Below are 18,527 nucleotides of genomic sequence, written 5' to 3'. Positions count from 1 at the left end.
TTACTAACTTTGCTTGAAATCTGGAGCAGGGTTTCTCAACTCTGGCCCTTGGGGTCCACTTTCCTGCAGAGTTTACTGTAGCTCCAATCTCACCTGCCTGTAACTTTCTAGTAATCCCGAAGACCTTGATTAGCTTGTTCACATGTGATCTGTGAACCCCTGATCTAGAGTCTATCCTCAGCTTTTAGCAGGCGGCGCAATACGTTTAAGTGCTATATGAGAGGAAAAAAGGGAAGTGCGGGAGTTACTACAAACACAGTTAAAACAGCTCAGACACGGGAAGAGAAACTTACACAATGGTCACATACGATAAAACAGAAATATTCTACATTTCAATCGGGTTTTGGCTTTTTTTAGGTGAGTATTAAATGTTAGACTCTGTTTTTAATCAATCCTGTTTGTCAGTTTGTAATGATACTTTTTATGCTTAGTTGTTCATGTCGCTTTTAATGTGTTTTTGTGAAGACGATTTATTGTTCACTCTGACCATGACAACGGTGTGTGTGTTGTGTGTTTAGGTGTTATATGCTACAGCAGTGGGTCATATAATATATTAACTGTTAAGACTGGAGGATCTGTCAGCATCCCATGTTATTATGACAGGAAATACAAACATCAGAAGAAATACTGGCATTCAGAAATTGATATGTCCAATACATACACAAACACAACAGAGGAGAATCTGTCAGTAATTGATCATCCTGATCAGAGTTTCTTTACTGTGACTATAAGAAACCTGCAGAGCACAAAACATGATGGACACTATTATTGTGGTATGAAGATTGAAGGAAAAACAATTGTCACATATGGTCTTTATCTCCAGGTTCAATCTGGTATAAGATTTTGTAGTTATTTTAATCAATTCTAATGTCAAATATGTGTTTTATCAAATCAAATGACTTGTGTGTGTGTGTGTGTGTGTGTGTGTGTGTGTGTGTTCAGACCCAGATGTGTCTGTGGTGAGCAGCAGTGTATCTGGACATGAAGGTGGTGATATCAGTGTTCAGTGTCTCTACAGTCCTAGATATCAGGATAAACTCAAACAGTGGTGCAGATATAAAGATCAGAGCTGTTACACAGTGGGGAGGACTAACACATCCCAGAATTCATCAGTCCAGATCAGTGATGATGATGGGAGAAGATCCTTCACTGTGCTGATGACTGGACTGAGACTGACTGATTCTGGCTGGTACTACTGTTCAGCTGGAGAGGCACTGGATCCTGTTCATTTTACTGTAATCAAGACAGAACCAGACAAAGACAAAGACACGTTAGTATTCAAACATTTCTCATTGATGTTTCTCAGAATCATCTTCCTAGAATTATTCTGTATTTGTCTGCGTTTTGTCGTCATGCACTATTTCCTCGATTTCTTTTGCCTTTTACTCTAACAATAATTTCCTAACTGCCTTTGTGATTTTTCTTTAAAAGTTTTTTTTTTAGCCTTTGCAGAAGTGAAACAGGACATCACATGAATAATAATAATACAACTGAAATCATTGACAGACCACAAAAGTACTACATTGAAAAAAACAACAACTATTAGGCTGAAATACATTAACAGAGTTCTGGTGAAAGTTTATTTCAGATATGGCTCATTTTCTGGTGCCTTTTATGCAGCCGAATTAGTCCCATATCTTTGGAGCTCTTTGAATGAAAAGATTTTAGAATGTTTCTGTATTTTCCACAGACATAATGAACTCCTGACTGTGTGGCTTCTGGTTTCAGCTGTACTTCTGCTGTTATTGATTCTGATCAGTGTATTGATTCTCTTCACCTGGAGATGGAGACGGAGACCCGGTCAGTTCAACCTACATTTTTATTCGTTTGAAAATTCATTTAATTCCATGCCATTTAATAATTTATTTAATCAGCACAGATTGTATGTACAGTATATCAATTCTGTTAGTCATAAATTATTGTTTCTCTTTTTTTTTTAAATGAAGAGCAAGACAAACAGCAAATCAGAGAGATAAAGGGCTGCAGAACCACTGACATGGTAAGTCCATTAGTTTATGAGAATCTATATCTGAAAATGTTTGTTTGACAGTTGCTTTGGTTTATATTTTGAAACTTTCTCTAACATCTCTATCGTTCTCTAAACTGTAAGTGTAATTTTCTTCTCTGTCTTATGAGACTTCAGCACTCTGTGCCATGTCTGCATTATGTCTGCAAATGTAGTAACTCACCCAAAACATTTAATTCATACTTCAAAACTTAGTTATTGTGTCAGTAAATTGGCCAGTGCTCCAAAGTTTATTTGTCATCGTGTGAGCTGCACTGGTCAAAAGCAGACATAATACACGTCATAGATATTTATGAAATATACATGTAAGTCTGACTGATTTTGATAACTGAACAAATCATGCTGCATTGGGAATCAAGCAAGCAATGTGCATTTAGTTGTTGTACAAATTGTAGTAAGTCCAAATTACCATTTGCACACGTGCTCAAATGTGTGCAGTTTTCTTAAATGAATAAGAATTTTAAATCTGGTGTGAACAACAAATTCATTCTCATTCAGCAAATGCTAAGATCCACCTAGAGAGGTTTCATCGTCGAAACCAATCAAAAAACGTTTTAGATCAAAATAAGACAAGAAAATGCATTTGTTGTTTTTTCTCCTTACTTCTCATATGCATTAGTTTGGCCATGAGACCTGTAGTTTATTAAATGAGTCATATGTTGATTTCTTGATATTTTTTTCTGTATTGTTTGTGCATAAAATGCAGATCTACTCTAAACCTGAAGATCCTCCGATATACAGCACTATAAATGATGAAAACCCAAATGTAAGTAGACCATACATGCACTGATGTGATGAAATTTCAGACATGAATATATCATGTTTATTATACAATCCCTTTTTCTACAGGATGCCAACAAGGACATAATCTACTACAGTACTATTGATGATGTTCCTGTGAGTGAAGCGGTGAAGCCTCCAGCAGGTGGAGCAATATACAGCACTGTGGCTCCACACTGACTACAACAGTGAGAAGAACACAGGAACAGAACCTTCTGACCAAAAGAAACAAAATCAGCAGCAGAGGACTATCATCACAACTTTTTTTTGTAGTTTTTTGTATTATATCTCTGCTTAATTTCTTCACTGTAAGTTTACTTGTACAGTGTTATGTTGTTTGCATTAATACAAACAAGCATATTTAAAATGAAATAAAAGTATTTTGCAGTTGTATGTGTCTTGGTTTCAGGTTCCTATCTTTGTCCTATCCCTTGTTTTCTAATAAGTATACACACGCAGCCCTGGCAGTATTTTGCAGTTTTACTTGCGGATTTAGTATACACACTCATTTTGAATGGCCGTCAACAAAGATGGTCTGCTCACACTGTATATATATCACACACTTTGTGGGCGGCTCATATATGTGTTTCGGCCTGCACTCTGTGGTCTGCTGCTGATCGGCAGTGAACAGCACTGTAAGTGGAGCAGAAGTCAGTGTTTCTGCTTGAATGTTTAAGCACTGCTTCTGTACTTAGACTTAGGCTTCTGTACTTTAAACATGCATTTTTTTTGTTAATCAAATTTAGCCTTTTTTTAAATCATTTATACCAACGCCCATGAACCCCTTCCCTCAACTCCACCCCATTTTATTTGAAACATTTTAATAAAAAATGTAAACAGAAAATAAACAACAACAAAAAATTTGTTGTGAAAGAGCTCAAATTATGAAATGTATTGAACAATAATAAAAAAAAATAAACTAACATTTAAACACAGTTTGTGTGCTTTAATCACTTTCACAGTTGTTTTAAATTAGTGGCGGATATAGTAACATTTCGTTCAATCAGTCGCAGTAAATGGAGAAAGTCATCTGCTCAGCCATAATTATGTCATTCTTAAACATTTTGAGTAAATGTTGTATCAAATTGAAGAAGAGAACCTATTGATCCATATTATACCACTATATTCACAAATCAAATTAGAACCCATAAGTAAAATTTTGATTTGTTGTTGTGTTGTGTGAGGTTGCTGGCTGCAAAAGTGGCTACTTTGCTCACTTGCTAATGCTTATGTGGTTTGAGGTGATATTTCTGCTCTTCCTCTGAAACAGGAAGAAGCAGAGACACTGCAAGAAGTGACCAGGTCCTCTCATGCACATGCACTCTGCTATAGACATGATTTACCCTCTGATTCTCTCTGGGATTTTACTTCACATCACAGGTAAACTTCTGACAGCCGATGAAAATGGTTGAATATGTAAAATATATTTTTATATCTCAAAATCAACTTATTGTATAACTGATACAAGTTTCTCAAAAAGTGAAATGATCATACATCATCTTCTCAAGCAAAGAGAGAAAGAGCTCTACTGAGCATGTGCTGATAAAGTGTCAAAATATGCTTATTTGTGATTGATCAAACTTAATACACTTGCCCCCCAGATCCCGTTACTAGTGAAATAGAGATGTAAATAAAAGTGTGATGTAACTGAAAGAAGTGTGGAAGTGCATCAGTTACTAACTTTGCTTGAAATCTGGAGCAGGGTTTCTCAACTCTGGCCCTTGGGGTCCACTTTCCTGCAGAGTTTACTGTAGCTCCAATCTCACCTGCCTGTAACTTTCTAGTAATCCCGAAGACCTTGATTAGCTTGTTCACATGTGATCTGTGAACCCCTGATCTAGAGTCTATCCTCAGCTTTTAGCAGGCGGCGCAATACGTTTAAGTGCTATATGAGAGGAAAAAAGGGAAGTGCGGGAGTTACTACAAACACAGTTAAAACAGCTCAGACACGGGAAGAGAAACTTACACAATGGTCACATACGATAAAACAGAAATATTCTACATTTCAATCGGGTTTGGGCTTTTTTTAGGTGAGTATTAAATGTTAGACTCTGTTTTTAATCAATCCTGTTTGTCAGTTTGTAATGATACTTTTTATGCTTAGTTGTTCATGTCGCTTTTAATGTGTTTTTGTGAAGACGATTTATTGTTCACTCTGACCATGACAACGGTGTGTGTGTTGTGTGTTTAGGTGTTATATGCTACAGCAGTGGGTCATATAATATATTAACTGTTAAGACTGGAGGATCTGTCACCATCCCATGTTATTATGACAGGAAATACAAACATCAGAAGAAATACTGGCATTCAGAAATTGATATGTCCAATACATACACAAACACAACAGAGCAGAATCTGTCAGTAATTGATCATCCTGATCAGAGTTTCTTTACTGTGACTATGAGCAACCTGCAGAGCACAAAACATGATGGGCTCTATTATTGTGCTATGAAGATTGAAGGAAAACCAACTGCCACATATGGTCTTTATCTCCAGGTTCAATCTGGTATAAGATGTTGTAGTTATTTTAATCAATTCTAATGTCAAATATGTGTTTTATCAAATCAAATGACTGGTGTTTGTGTTTGTGTTTGTGTGTGTGTGTGTGTGTGTGTGTGTGTGTTCAGACCCAGATGTGTCTGTGGTGAGCAGCAGTGTATCTGGACATGAAGGTGGTGATATCAGTGTTCAGTGTCTCTACAGTTCTGGATATCAGAATAAACCCAAACAGTGGTGCAGATATAAAGATCAGAGCTGTTACACTGTGGGGAGGACTAACACATCCCAGAATTCATCAGTCCAGATCAGTGATGATGATGGGAGAAGATCCTTCACTGTGCTGATGACTGGACTGAGACTGACTGATTCTGGCTGGTACTTCTGTTCTGCTGGAGAGGAGCTGAATCCTGTTCAACTCACTGTAACTGAGGCAGAACAAGGTACTTTTTTTTTTTAATAATTCATAAATATTTTGCTACTACATATGAAATAAAACACAACTAAACTTTATTTTTTACTTTTGTCCACAGGCACTGTCAGTGACAAAGTGTAAGTATTTAATCTGTTCTGTAAATGGCTTTTCTTTCATAATCATCTTTGTGGAATTATTCTATATTTGTATCTGTTTCTGTATATTTCATGACTAACAGTCATTTCCTTGTTGCTCTGGTGACATTCTTCCTTTTCTCCTTTTTTTTTTTTTTGGTCTTTGCAGAAATTAAAAAGTAATTCTCAAGAAGAAGAAGAATGAAACAGATTACGTGCCGCGTAAACATAAAACCATGTGTGCATTTGTGATCGGAGAAATGACAAACAACAAGCCCTACTCTACACTGCCCAAAAAACTCGCTTTAAATATATAAAATATAAAAACTCTTTAAATATAAAAAACGTACTTACAGTCTTTGAGTCAGAACAGCCGGCATTGTAGTCTACTCTCCCAGGATCAGGAAACAGTCCTCCATAAAATGTGCTGCACACATCTGAATATTTGGGTTGAAGTGTTCTGGAACAGTGTTGTAAATACAACTTAACCACTGATTTCTAGTCGTATCCTCTTTTGGAAGACCAAACAAAGTAGTTTCGCTTTCACAATGAAACCGCGTCACGGCCTAGAGTGAGCAGAGGTGGCGGATTCGACGAAGGAGTTATAAAATAGGTAAGCATGAATCGGGAAAGTGTGACAAATGTGGAGAATTAGAAACAGTGAAACATATTATTTTTGAGTGTTCTGCATATGAAAGGGAGAGATTTCAATTAATTCAAGAATTAGGATGGCTGGGAGTTGATAATATTTCTTTAAAAGTATTGTTGGGAAATGGGTCGAGGCAATCAAGAGTGCGAGAAAATATATTTAAATACCTGAAAAACACAGGAACAATAGATAGAATCTAGGAATTTTTGTCCCTTTTTTATTTTATTTTATTTTTTAATTTTATTAATTAATTTTCATTAATAAAAAAAAAAAAAATTTATTTAATTTTTTTTAATTTTATTTTTTTTTCCCCTTCTGTATTTCTTTCTTCCAAATTTATGCACACTCCACACTCCAGATCAGTAGGTGGCGGTAATGCACCTTTTTCGCTGGTTTGCCAAACCGCCATAAAACACCAGAAGAAGAAGAAGAAGAAGAAGAACCCGGGTTAATGTTCTAATTTGCATATTTGCGGTGTCAGTGTCACTGATTGGACGAACGCAGCACACGACCTGTTTACGTAAGGGCTCTAGCATTGTGTGTGCTATCAAGTTTTTCCTGTATGGTCTTTTCGGTGGATTATAAAGGTACAAATAAAACCATCTCTTCACTCCAATTCACGTGCTTTCTGTCACCATTCGACATTTTTCCTCTCAAAACCCTGAAACCACTATTTATACAATACGCTGTTTCATAATTTCGTGTAAAAACGGTGCTGAACACGCTTTTAAATCTGAAACATAGCCTTCTTCTTCCATGGTTTTTACACATATCCAAAATGTATGTGATGTGTTTGTGTGACATAGAAACATATTTGTTTCTCATATTTGTCTGTTGATGGTGTGCACTTTTATTTTGTTTTTCAGAGTGCACGTGGAGCGTTTCTGTTTGTCACAGAACTAGATGAATTTTCTCCACATCGACCTGAAGGATCAAATTATTATAAAAGTGTTGATAATAAGCTTTATATTCTGCATTTGCTTTATGCTTATTCAACAGACTAGACTTAAGGTATCTGTGTGTGCTAAATGACTAATGTCTGTTTTTTTTTTTTTTCAAATGTCACTCTTTTCATCCAAATGGCAGATTTTTCTAATTCCTAATAAAAAGTTTAGAGATTTTTTCTCTCTCTCTCTGTCATGATTATTCGAATCTATTCTGCTGAGATTGTCCATTATTATGCACTTTAACTGTGTTATTAAATCAAACTTAAAGGTGCTGTATATACCACACTCTCAGAAAAAAAGGACAAAAGCTGTCACTTAGGACGGTAGGCCATCCTTTCAAAAGGTAGCCTACCTGTTTGTACTCTATATCCTTCTAAAGAATGCACCTACAGTGTACATAGGCTAACAGAAATGGTACATATAAGCACTTTTTAAAAGGTCCCGCCCCGGTGAAAGCTTTTATCTGGTTGAAAAGTGTTATATGAGGGTGAGAGGGAAGTCAAAACACTCAAGAACAGAACAACTTCAAGATACAGGAAGAGAAACACAATGACCGCATATGCAAAGAAAAATACATTCTACATTTCAATCGGCTTTTGGCTCATTTTAGGTGAGAGTACATGTTTTGCTGTGTTCATTTCTAATAGATTCTGTATAGCATTTTGCAATGCCAGGTTGTATGCTCATCTGTTCATGTTGTTTTTAATGTGTTGTATGTGAGGATAGAACAAATTAAGAAGTAATTTGTTGTTTTGGACTGTGCTTTGTTTAGGTGTTGAATGCTACAGTGGTTGGTCAAACTGTACATTAACTGTTAAGACTGGAGGATCTGTCACCATTCCATGTCATTATGATGAGAAATACTCACAGCAGAAGAAATACTGGTTCTCAGAATTTGATCAATCTAATACATACACAAACACAACACAGAAGAATCTGTCAGTAATTGATTATCCTGATCAGAGTCTCTTTACTGTGACTATGAGAAACCTGACGAACAAACACACTGGACTTTATTATTGTGTTGTGGAGACTGGAGAACAACCACCGAAAAATATAATAAATGAGACTTATCTCAAGATTCAATCTGGTAAGACATTTTGCATTTGCTTCAATCACATAATGCCAAATTCTCTTCATTTCACTGTGCTGATGACTGGACTGAGACTGACTGATTCTGGCTGGTACTTCTGTTCTGTAGGAGATCGGCAGGTTCCTGTACAACTCACAGTCACTGAAGCAGAACAAGGTACACATTTTTCAGTAATTCATAAATGTTTTGCTACTACATATGAAATAAAACACAACTAAACTTACTTTGTTTATTTTTTACTTTTGTCCACAGGCACTGTCAGCGACAAAGTGTAAGTATTTAATCTGTTCTGTAAATGGCTTTTCTTTCATAATCATCTTTGTGGAATTATTCAATGTTTGTTTCTGTTTCTGTATATTTCATGACTAACAGTCATTTCCTCGTTGCTCTGGTGCTATTTTTCCTTTCCTCCTCTTTTTTGTCTTTGCAGAAATGAAACAGGAATTCTCAAGAATATTAATAATGAAACAGAAGACACTGTAAAACCTCAAAAGTAGCCTACTATGTGTATTGTTTAAAATAAAATAATTAAGGCTTAATCTAATTCTAAAACCTTTAAGCTGAAATACTACATTAACAGAAGGGCTTTTCACACTTGAAATAGGCCTATTTAATGCTGAGTAATTCTAAACGCTGAGTGAACTGAATCCTGGGTTATCTTGTTTCACGTTTCACACGGCTCATAATTTACTCGTGATTAACAAGTAATCCTGGATATTCATAAACTGACATTTTACACTGTAGTCTACATGATTCCTAAACCCGGGTTAATGTTCAAATTTGCATATTTGCGGTGTCAATGTCACTGATTGGACGAACGCAGCACGCGACCTGTTTACGTAACGGCTCTAGCATTGCGCGTCCTGCATAATTATTGTCGACTGTACTATGAAGTTTATCTTGTATGGATTATAAAGGTACGATTAAATCTGAACTCCAATTCACTTGTTTTCTGTCAAGGTGCACGCTTCTAACTGTGAAATGTACTTCTCCCATGGTTAAAAGCGGGGTTTAGCTACTAATAGCACACTTGAATAAACTTCTTTTTCGTAAGGGATAACAACGATAAAACAGGGTTTAAAGCAGTGTGAAAAGCCCTAGAGTTTATATGAATAAACAATTTTATATTAAGTTTCTATTTTGGAGCTCTTGGAGCTTCAAAAGTTTATCTTTTGAAGATTTTTAAATGTTTCCTTATTTCCCACAGTAATGAACTGCTGACTGTGTGGCTTCCAGCTTTAGCAGCACTTCTGCTGTTATTGATTCTGATCAGTGTTTTCACCTGGAGATGGAGACGAAGACCCAGTTAGTTTCAGCTGCACATATCTATTTCATGCCCTGATATTCTGACATTTATTTTGACAGCACAGATTCTATATATCTATATTCAGTTAATGTCAGATATTATTGTTTCCCCTTTTTTTAAATGAAGAGCAAGATAAACACCAAATCACAGGGAGAACCAGCAGCAGAGCCACTGACATGGTAAGTCCTTATAAGAAGCAAGTTATGAAAATGTTCGAATGATAATATAGGGTTCAACGGGGCTAAAGGAGCACGGGGTAAAATGCACATTTTACTTCATTCTCCTTGACACAACAATTCACCTCAGCACTGATCGCGATCGAAGACAGAAAAACATGATTATGCACTAATTTGATCTAATACTTTTTTTTTCATATTTATGTAGCAAATGAGAATCGATAAAACTATTGACTGTATTTTGAGGCAATGTACCATATCAGTTAATTTTTAGTATAAGACTCTTTGTCTCCCTCTTCTTGGTAACACAGGGGATCCTAAACTTTTTCATGCTAATCAATCTAGAAATTGTTTGAGAGTCAAATATGAGAAAAGAAAACGCATTTGTTGTTTTGTCCAGCCTTCTTTCTAATAGCTTTATATCTTTATGCTGGTTTACCCAAGGAACAGGTAGTTCAGTAAGTGAGTCATATTTTTATTCTATCCACTTCATTCATCAGACTGATTCAGAATGAGATCATAAGAACGATTTATTAAAAGAACCAGCTCATAAGAGGCATTTTTCCTAATCAGATTTTCGTTTTTACACAGACCCGCCACATAGGAAATTACCCTTTGATTTGTGCAGCATGTCAAAAATATAAATACAAAGTTATGACCAACAAATTGAATTTAATGAACTTATTTCATATTATATTTCTGACATGAATGCAACACTATTAGCATCTTTACTCCACTCACATATTTCCAGGACATGTAGCCTACTCTCTTATAATAAATTTTGGTTTCTTGGGGTTACTGTTTTTTATTGTTTTGTGTGTGTTTGTATGAAATGCAGATCTACTCTAAACCTGAAGATCCTGTGATGTACAGCACTATAAATGATGAAAACCCAAATGTAAGTAGACCAGACATTAATATAACTATTTTACGGTGACCATAAATCCTCTTTTTCTCAGGCATGTCCTAGCCAGGATTTCTAAATTGCCTAAAATGTCCAGGTTTTAGCTTTGTTTTCTTATTTGCTTTGCTTTGATGGCTCTCTATAGATCCTCCCTTCTTGCATGCCACGATTGGTCGATTAAGTACAATGCCTGCACGCTATTGGTCAAACTACTTATGAGTCATTACCTTCAGCAAGTATGCAAACAATAGGAAAACAAAGCCAAAACCCAGACATTTTAGGCAATTTAGAAATCCTGGCCAGGACAGGTCAAAAAAAAAAAAAAGAGGATGTATGGTCATGCTAAACTACTTTGATGATTCAAAAATATGACACATTAAGTAGAAGACTTGATCATGTTTAATTACGATCCCTTTCTCCACAGGATCCCAACAAGGACATAACCTACAGTACTATTGATAATGTTCCTGGGAGTGAAGCAGAGAAGCCTCCAGCAGGTGGAGCAATATACAGCATAATATACAGCACTGTGGATCCACACTGACTGCAACAGTGAGAAGAACACAGGAACAGACCTTCTGACCAAGAGAAACAAAATCAGTGGTGTGTGTGTGTGTGTGTGTGTGTGTGTGTGTGTGTGTTTTTAAGCCTGTTCTACTTTTTTTGCTCATGGAGTGTGAACCTATTTTATATTAAATTACCTTTTATGAACCTATATGAACAGATGTGAGGGTCAAGACAATTGAAAATGTAAAAGATTATTGTAAATGCATAGTTCATAACTAGCCCTACTTTGTCAAAAGTCCTCTCCTGAGAAAATGTGATTGTCTTTTAGCAGTACATAGTTTTAGAGTCTCTGTTTAAATACGTCACTGTCAAAATCGTTTTTTGTGTACTTGTACAATGTTTTTTTCTCTGTTTCTTGTATTATTACAAACAATACAATTTCATGAAATAAAAAGTATTGCAGTTGTTTATGTAAAAAATAATAATAATTTGACTCCTCCTTTCCCTCCATGGACTTTCATTGAACTGATCTGACGATCTGATGTGTGTTTTGTGGTTCAGATGTGCAGATTCTTTTATTCTTTGCTCAGAAGTTCAGCACGATCATTACAGGAAACAGGATTACAGGAAAATATATATTAAAGAAACTGGGATTGTTGTTGTTTTTAATCTCAGACTTTGATATAGTGTTTCCATATTTCTCTGCTATGAATTGTGTTTTGAAATCCTTTGAGGCGTAACATATTTAAAAACATGGACAGTTTAGATTTTGTATGATCATCAGTTAATCGTACTTGCATGTTCAAAATTATTTTATACCAACCCCCATGAACCCCTTACCTCAACTGGAAAAACTGAACACATGATAAAACTAAAAGTTAAGCTAACAGTTACACACAACAGTTTGTGTGTTGATCATTTTCACGCTTCTACAATGTAACATTTTGTTCAGTGTTTGTTGGTTCAGTAAGAAAGGGGCTAAAACCATTAAGTGTGAGGTATCTAACTGCAAAGTGGCTACTTTGCTGACTTGATAATGCTTATGTGGTTTGAGGTGATATTTCTGCTCGTCCTCTGAAACAGGAAGAAGCAGAGACACTGCAAGAAGTGACCAGGTCCTCTCATGCACATGCTCTCTGCTATAGACATGATTTACCCTCTGATTCTCTCTGGGATTTTACTTCACATCACAGGTGAACAATTATAATACTCTCTAAATGGCATTATTAAACTATTGTATGATCTTTTTTTAACTTCAATTGTTAAAATTGTTTAACTTGAATTCTTTAAGCTAGTAATTGTTCACTATTGCAACTTTTCCATAATGTGCAGTTTATGGATGTTTACATTTTTCCCTACACTTAATCTTGTCCACAGATGGTGCTGGAATTCAGACAATGAATATCAGAGTGAAATCTGGATCACCTGGAATTATTCCATGTCTGTATGATAAAAAACATAAAGAAAACCGTAAATACTGGTGTAAGGGGTCACATTTGGTCTCTTGCAGTATATTGGCATATGCAAATGAGACAGGAAAATATTCCCTCACTGATTATCCAGCTCAGAGTATTTTTACAGTGCAATGGAAGAATATGAAGACCTCAGACTCTGGATATTACTGGTGTGCTGTGGAGATCGGTGGCAAAAGAGACACTGGTTATTATTTGTATCTGACGGTACAATCAAGTAAGAATATCTTTCCAAATTGTGCCTTTTCTCTGAGAAACATGTTTATGCATTTTACTGAAATATAATAATGTAGCTATAAGTAATATTATAAGTAATGTAAAAGGTTGTTGTTGGGTTATGTGTGATATATATTTATTATTGTACACATAAATAAAGAAAAACTGAAATGTCACTGACATGACACGGCAGTGACTAATGAAAAGCAGCGGCGCACATTATACAGTGCAAGTTTAGTTTATGTTAAAGTAAGCACCAGTATACTTACAGTAATAAATGAAAACTAATAATAATTATAATAAATAAATAAAACATACATACGACTACTTGAGTTTATATCACTACAACCAGAAATACTTGGTTTTGAGAGATGAACTAAAGATTTTGAGCAAGCTTTTCTGGTAATCCATTGTGTGGTGCAGTTTGTAAGAGTTGTTTGAGAAATGCACTTACTGGTTTGCAAATGTTAAAAGGGTCATAGCCAATCACAGCACACCTCGCTTTTCAGACCGATGAGCTTTGTAAAAATCGACGCGTTTCAAAAAGGCGGGGCATAGAGGAGAAACAATAATGTACAGTATGTGGAAAATAATGTGTTTTTTTAACTTTAAACCGCATAAACACATTTCATTACACCAAATACACCAAATAATGTTCTTTTTAGCAACATCATATGACCCCTTTAAGGATGAATCGAGAAATGTACTGAAGGGACTGAGAAAAACTGTAATACAAAAACTGTAATGCACCGCCTCAGTTTGTTATGGTTTGGATTAATCTGATCATTGATTGAAGAATAAAGTAGTGGTTTTGCAGTAGCAGTGTAGGAGATGCTGTTTGAAGTCAGGATTGCATACTGGCAAAAGGAAATAGTAAGAGTATCATGCTATTTAGACTTTAGCCGCTAGAATCATTTAGTAGGCTGCAAACATCAGCATAAGAATGTACATTTTTAGTCATATTGTTCGATTCCAGAATTGTTTTAAAACAGAACTGTTTTTGAATAGTTAACACTTTACAATAACAAGAAAACTTACATATTTGCATTTCATTAACAATAATAAGCAAATTTACTAAAAAATCTTATAGTCTTTTGATGGTTTTCAGCTCCTGATGTGTCTGTGGCGCTGCGGAGCAGCAGTGTATCTGGACATGAAGGTGGTGATATCAGTGTTCAGTGTCTCTACAGTCCTAGATATCAGGATAAACTCAAACAGTGGTGCAGATATGAAGATCAGAGCTGTTACACAGTGGGGAGGACTAACACATCCCAGAATTCATCAGTCCAGATCAGTGATGATGGGAGAAGATCCTTCACTGTGCTGATGACTGGACTGAGACTGACTGATTCTGGCTGGTACTTCTGCTCTGTAGGAGATCGGCAGATTCCTGTACAACTCACAGTCACTGAAGCCAAAAGAGGTAAGATCACAAACCAATTCAGCCATAAAAATGATGCCACTCTCAATGCACTAAAACTAACCTAATTTCTTTCATTCTTTCAAGCATTTACAACTGCTCCTGTAGCTACACCATCTCACTCTGAGACAGACATGTACGTGTAAACATTCTTGACCATTTCAAAAAATCAATCACATCCAAATATTTTTCTAGCCACAATATTTTCACGTGACCCCTAGACAGCCAAGGGTTGTAAAAAGGCCAAAACTTTCATTTTATATGCTGTGAATCTGTATAGTGATAGATTGTTGAAAAACTTCAATTTAAGGCCTTTTAAAATTGATGTGATCGCCATTCAAATAATCTGGCTGCAACAAACAGTATTAATGTCTATATATGAGTGAATGACTGAATTTGTTTTTAAGCTAAAATAATTTAGCTCCATTATGTAGTTCCAAACATATATTATATTATATTATATTATATTATATTAGTAGTAGTAGTAGTATTTGTTTATTTTTATTTTTATTGTTATTTTTTACTTTTTGTTTTGCAGGCACACGACACAGCCATCAACCAACATGAATCCCACAAGTATGAATAAAATAATAAACAGTAAGGAACAGCTAAAAGGAATTATTTGAAATATTTAGATAAAAGTCAAAATTATGACATAAGAAATTTACATTATGACAGAGTTCAAATTTTGAGTCATAACTATTACATACAAAATTTGATCACAAAAGGATGTTTTCTCTTGTAAATGGGCTTGCATAACAAACAGCTTCTTTCATTAATAATAACATTTTGTTCTAACTAAGAAACTTGTTTCTCCATTTCTGTTTTTGGCTGGCAGCTATGACGAGTGATTCAAGACCTGTGACAGACGTGTGTGAACAGTGTGAACATTATTCAGTCATTCCTAATAACTGTATTACCAAACTGTTTCATGTCACCATAGTAATGTTATTTTAATTGCAGAGCTGAAACCCATCCATCTCTAACAGCAGCCTCAGAGACTGATAATATTGAAATACACAGCACGGATGAGCAAAACAAGTATTTAAGGCATTTCAGTCTGCATTTGCTTGAAACTATATCTCTAAATTACAAACAAAGCTTTACAAGATTAACTTGCTTTGAATTAAAAGTGAGAATAGTTCTGTGTGATAAATAGAAATGTCTCTCCATCACTTACAGGCATGATGTGATTCTGGTCATGTTTCTTCCAGCGATGCTTGTGCTGTTACTGCTTGTTATTCATGTTGCCATAGTAACCTGGAGACTGAGAAAGAAACCAGGTGAGTTTTCTCATACTCCTTGATGACTGAAAATGCATTATAGTGCTTCATTTATGGCTACTTAACAAATAAATCAATAAATGGACATATAAACAACATATAGATTTGAGTTTAATTACAGTATGTGAGAAGAAAGAGACCATAAGGTGACTCGAGAGGCATCAAACTAGCACAATTATGTAGGAAATCAGGTTTTCAGGGACAAAATCGGTCAGATATAAAGTTTAGCTTCGTGATACAAACACATTTGGCCATTCATAAACCCCCGTCATGTTTAATTGTACAGTTCTGAAAATAAAGTTTCCAAAAGGGGCTTTTCGCAGCAATGCCATTTTTTTCTTATAGTGTAAAGAACATTTTGAAAATCTAAAGAACTTTTTTTCACTATAAAGAACCTTTTGTGGAATTTTGAAGGTTCTAAAGAGTGTACATGTAAAATAGTATGAGATTTAATCTTCATTTCTCACTCTGACAGAGAGAAGTCAAATTAGAGAAGAACATTTTAACAGCACCAGAAATACAGTAAGTATTTTAGAATTAACATATTGACGCAAATCAGAAGTCTTTGGAAAAGAACACATTCATCCAAAACTCATTAGCTACCAGTACCATCCAAATCTGTGTTTGTGTTTGATGCAGATGCCCTGTGAAAACCAGATGACATCCAACAGTCCAGCAGATGCTACTGTAAGTCATCAGTCCATATGGTGTGCAACTATGTAGACATTTACTGTGATGCTGATTGCAAATGAACGATCGTCCGTTGTGTTTATTCACAGTCTTCTGCCTCCGTGGATGATAGTTCAGTGATTTACAGTTCTGTGGTCACCTTTTGTAAAGCAGTAAGTGTCTCCTCTGAATGTTCTCCATTGAGAGTTTTTGTAAAAGTGTTGTGTGTCACAGCAGTTTTGGCTGGAATGTGGCTGTGAATGATCACTATTTTTGCATTTCTGTCATGTAAGGTGTTACACTAAAATGACACACTAAGGGTTGTGATGCAGAAATTAGATTCTCAGTGCTGATCTTGTTCATTCACAGCCTTCTTCATCAGTGAACTCAGAAGCTGAAGTGATCTACAGCTCTGTGAAGAAAACACCCAAGACTGTGAGTTCATAACAAGAGGTGTTACTTCTGCTCCTTCTAAAGGAAGTTATGAGAAAGTGAAAGTCAATAACTGTTCATTAATAGTAAATCTACTTTACAGTTTCAGTTTTAAACAGTGTGACGTTTCGGTGCTTAACGTATGCACCTAAAACATGTAAGTTTGTCAGTATTTTTAAAATATAAGCTGGTTGGCAATACTGTGAAAACAAAATGAATAATTCAAGCCTTACAGTATATAGTTATGAAGTACATTTCTGAAGTACATCTGCATATTACAGGTATATTCCAGAATTCATGACCAAGCAACACTTTATAAATAGTTGAAATATTCTTTAATGTTTCGTCTCATGCTTTAAATCCAAATTAGGCCTACATAACTTTTACAGTAAATATAGTTTTGTTAGTTGTAATTTTAATTATTTTATTTTTAATATTAAATTACATTTTATTTTGATTCATTTTAATTGCACATTGTAAAAAGCAATAAAACTGTCTGCATGAAATAGTTTATATAGCTTATATTGTTTTCTTATATTGTTATCCATCTTTTGTGTGTGTGGCGCTATCTGCTGGTGAATTTTAACCGTGCGATAGAGGCTATTTACATTAAGTGCAAATAGTGATGGATGCTATTTACACTAATTGCATATAGCAATGGATTCTATTTACACTAAGTGAAAATAGCAGTATTTTAACAATACGCTATTTACACTAAGTGCAGATAGCGATAGATTCTATTTACACGAATGCTGCTATTTATACTACTTATTTCAAATAGTGGCAATTATCTGCACCTCAGTATTATAGTACATTATAAAACAGTATGCAGTAATAACGTATTGAGTGTAAATTATAATTTTTATTCAAATTATATAATTATTTTTTTATATAAAGCCCTACCTACACCTATCCTAACCCTACCTGATACTTTATTTTCAACTTTATGATTATTTCCTTCATTTTTATTGAAAATAAATGCCTTTCCGATGAGATATGATATTTGAAAAGGGTGAAAAAAAAGTTTGGTAAAAGGCGAATTCGAACTCGGGTCGATCGCGTCAAAAAGACTACGGAACGCGCTTTACTATCTACACTACTGAAGCTGACAATTGTCTGCAGTCTTTTATAGTGTCGACCATCCCTATCACACGTTTGTGGGTGGAGCAAGTGTAAATAGCCTCTGCCAATAAGGTAGAGTATCCTTCGTATCATTTTTGTGTGTTTCAATAAATTTTTTCAATAAATTTAAAAATAAACAATTTTTAAAATACACAATTCATCCAGCTTTTATGATGTCTAAACACCTCCAAGAATAATCTCACATGTGTGATATTGTCATTGTCACTTTTTAAGGCGAGACACCCCAAGTGAATGCTGGTAAAAAAATAAATAATAATAATAGGCTATATATCACCATATTTCCGTAGTCGATTGATTACATTAAGAATTGCAAACATTTTTGAAATACAAGTTTTCTGAAATCTTACACTCTAAAAAATGTTGGGTTGTTTCAACCCAACTTTGGGTCAAATATGGACTAACCCAACTTTTGGGTTAAAAATGTAATGTAAAAATTTAACCCAACAGCTGGGTTAGTCC

The 18,527-nt window shown here is 35.1% G+C and overlaps 3 protein-coding genes and 1 long non-coding RNA gene across 4 annotated transcripts in view; 3 read left to right on the top strand and 1 right to left on the bottom strand.

The window, feature by feature from the left end:
• Positions 1–296: 296 nt before the first annotated feature.
• On the top strand, positions 297–3,057 carry LOC107757834 (polymeric immunoglobulin receptor-like). Its single transcript, XM_016575427.1, has 7 exons — positions 297–357; positions 519–833; positions 943–1,270; positions 1,691–1,800; positions 1,947–1,999; positions 2,733–2,792; positions 2,876–3,057. Exons 1-7 carry the CDS (start codon positions 297–299, stop codon positions 2,984–2,986), a joined length of 1,038 nt encoding a protein of 345 aa, XP_016430913.1. The 3' UTR covers positions 2,987–3,057.
• A 1,718-nt stretch (positions 3,058–4,775) lies between these two features.
• LOC107757835 (polymeric immunoglobulin receptor-like) lies at positions 4,776–11,497 on the top strand. Its single transcript, XM_016575428.1, has 8 exons — positions 4,776–4,836; positions 4,998–5,312; positions 5,434–5,745; positions 5,836–5,854; positions 9,748–9,845; positions 9,973–10,025; positions 10,861–10,920; positions 11,351–11,497. The coding sequence occupies exons 1-8, from the start codon at positions 4,776–4,778 to the stop codon at positions 11,468–11,470; spliced, it is 1,038 nt and encodes a 345-aa protein (XP_016430914.1). The 3' UTR covers positions 11,471–11,497.
• Positions 11,498–12,580: 1,083 nt separating this feature from the next.
• The window catches only part of LOC107757833 (polymeric immunoglobulin receptor-like), a 21,956-nt gene continuing 16,009 nt past the window's right edge, over positions 12,581–18,527 (top strand). The window contains exons 1-3 of the mRNA XM_016575426.1: positions 12,581–12,626; positions 12,811–13,122; positions 14,230–14,544. Of these exons, the coding sequence (XP_016430912.1) occupies positions 12,581–12,626; positions 12,811–13,122; positions 14,230–14,544 (673 nt within the window). The remainder of the gene's footprint in view (positions 12,627–12,810; positions 13,123–14,229; positions 14,545–18,527) is intronic.
• The window catches only part of LOC107757836 (uncharacterized), an 11,043-nt gene continuing 6,968 nt past the window's right edge, over positions 14,453–18,527 (bottom strand). Inside the window, exons 2-3 of the long non-coding RNA XR_001641968.1 lie at positions 15,722–15,808; positions 14,453–14,529 (exon numbers count right to left, since the gene is read on the bottom strand). This is a non-coding gene — a long non-coding RNA (uncharacterized LOC107757836). The remainder of the gene's footprint in view (positions 14,530–15,721; positions 15,809–18,527) is intronic.

The sequence above is a fragment of the Sinocyclocheilus rhinocerous genome, unplaced genomic scaffold, assembly GCF_001515625.1.
Source record: "Sinocyclocheilus rhinocerous isolate Xijiao unplaced genomic scaffold, SAMN03320098_v1.1 scaffold112, whole genome shotgun sequence".
NCBI classification, from domain to species: domain Eukaryota; kingdom Metazoa; phylum Chordata; class Actinopteri; order Cypriniformes; family Cyprinidae; genus Sinocyclocheilus; species Sinocyclocheilus rhinocerous.
The sequence above is the reverse complement of the archived record's forward strand: the minus strand, read 5'-3'. Positions and strand labels throughout refer to the sequence as shown.

What these genes read in the sequence shown, in the direction of transcription:
- LOC107757835 (XM_016575428.1), top strand. Translation starts at nt 4,776, where the DNA reads ATGGTCACATACGATAAAACAGAAATATTCTACATTTCAATCGGGTTT. An exon ending in TTATCTCCAGGTTCAATCTG is followed by an intron (nt 5,313 to 5,433) that starts GTATAAGATGTT and finishes GTGTGTGTTCAG; the next exon opens with ACCCAGATGTGTCTGTGGTG. An exon ending in GAGATGGAGACGAAGACCCA is followed by an intron (nt 9,846 to 9,972) that starts GTTAGTTTCAGC and finishes TTTTAAATGAAG; the next exon opens with AGCAAGATAAACACCAAATC.
- LOC107757834 (XM_016575427.1), top strand. Translation starts at nt 297, where the DNA reads ATGGTCACATACGATAAAACAGAAATATTCTACATTTCAATCGGGTTT. An exon ending in CGGGTTTTGGCTTTTTTTAG is followed by an intron (nt 358 to 518) that starts GTGAGTATTAAA and finishes TTGTGTGTTTAG; the next exon opens with GTGTTATATGCTACAGCAGT. An exon ending in GAGATGGAGACGGAGACCCG is followed by an intron (nt 1,801 to 1,946) that starts GTCAGTTCAACC and finishes TTTTAAATGAAG; the next exon opens with AGCAAGACAAACAGCAAATC.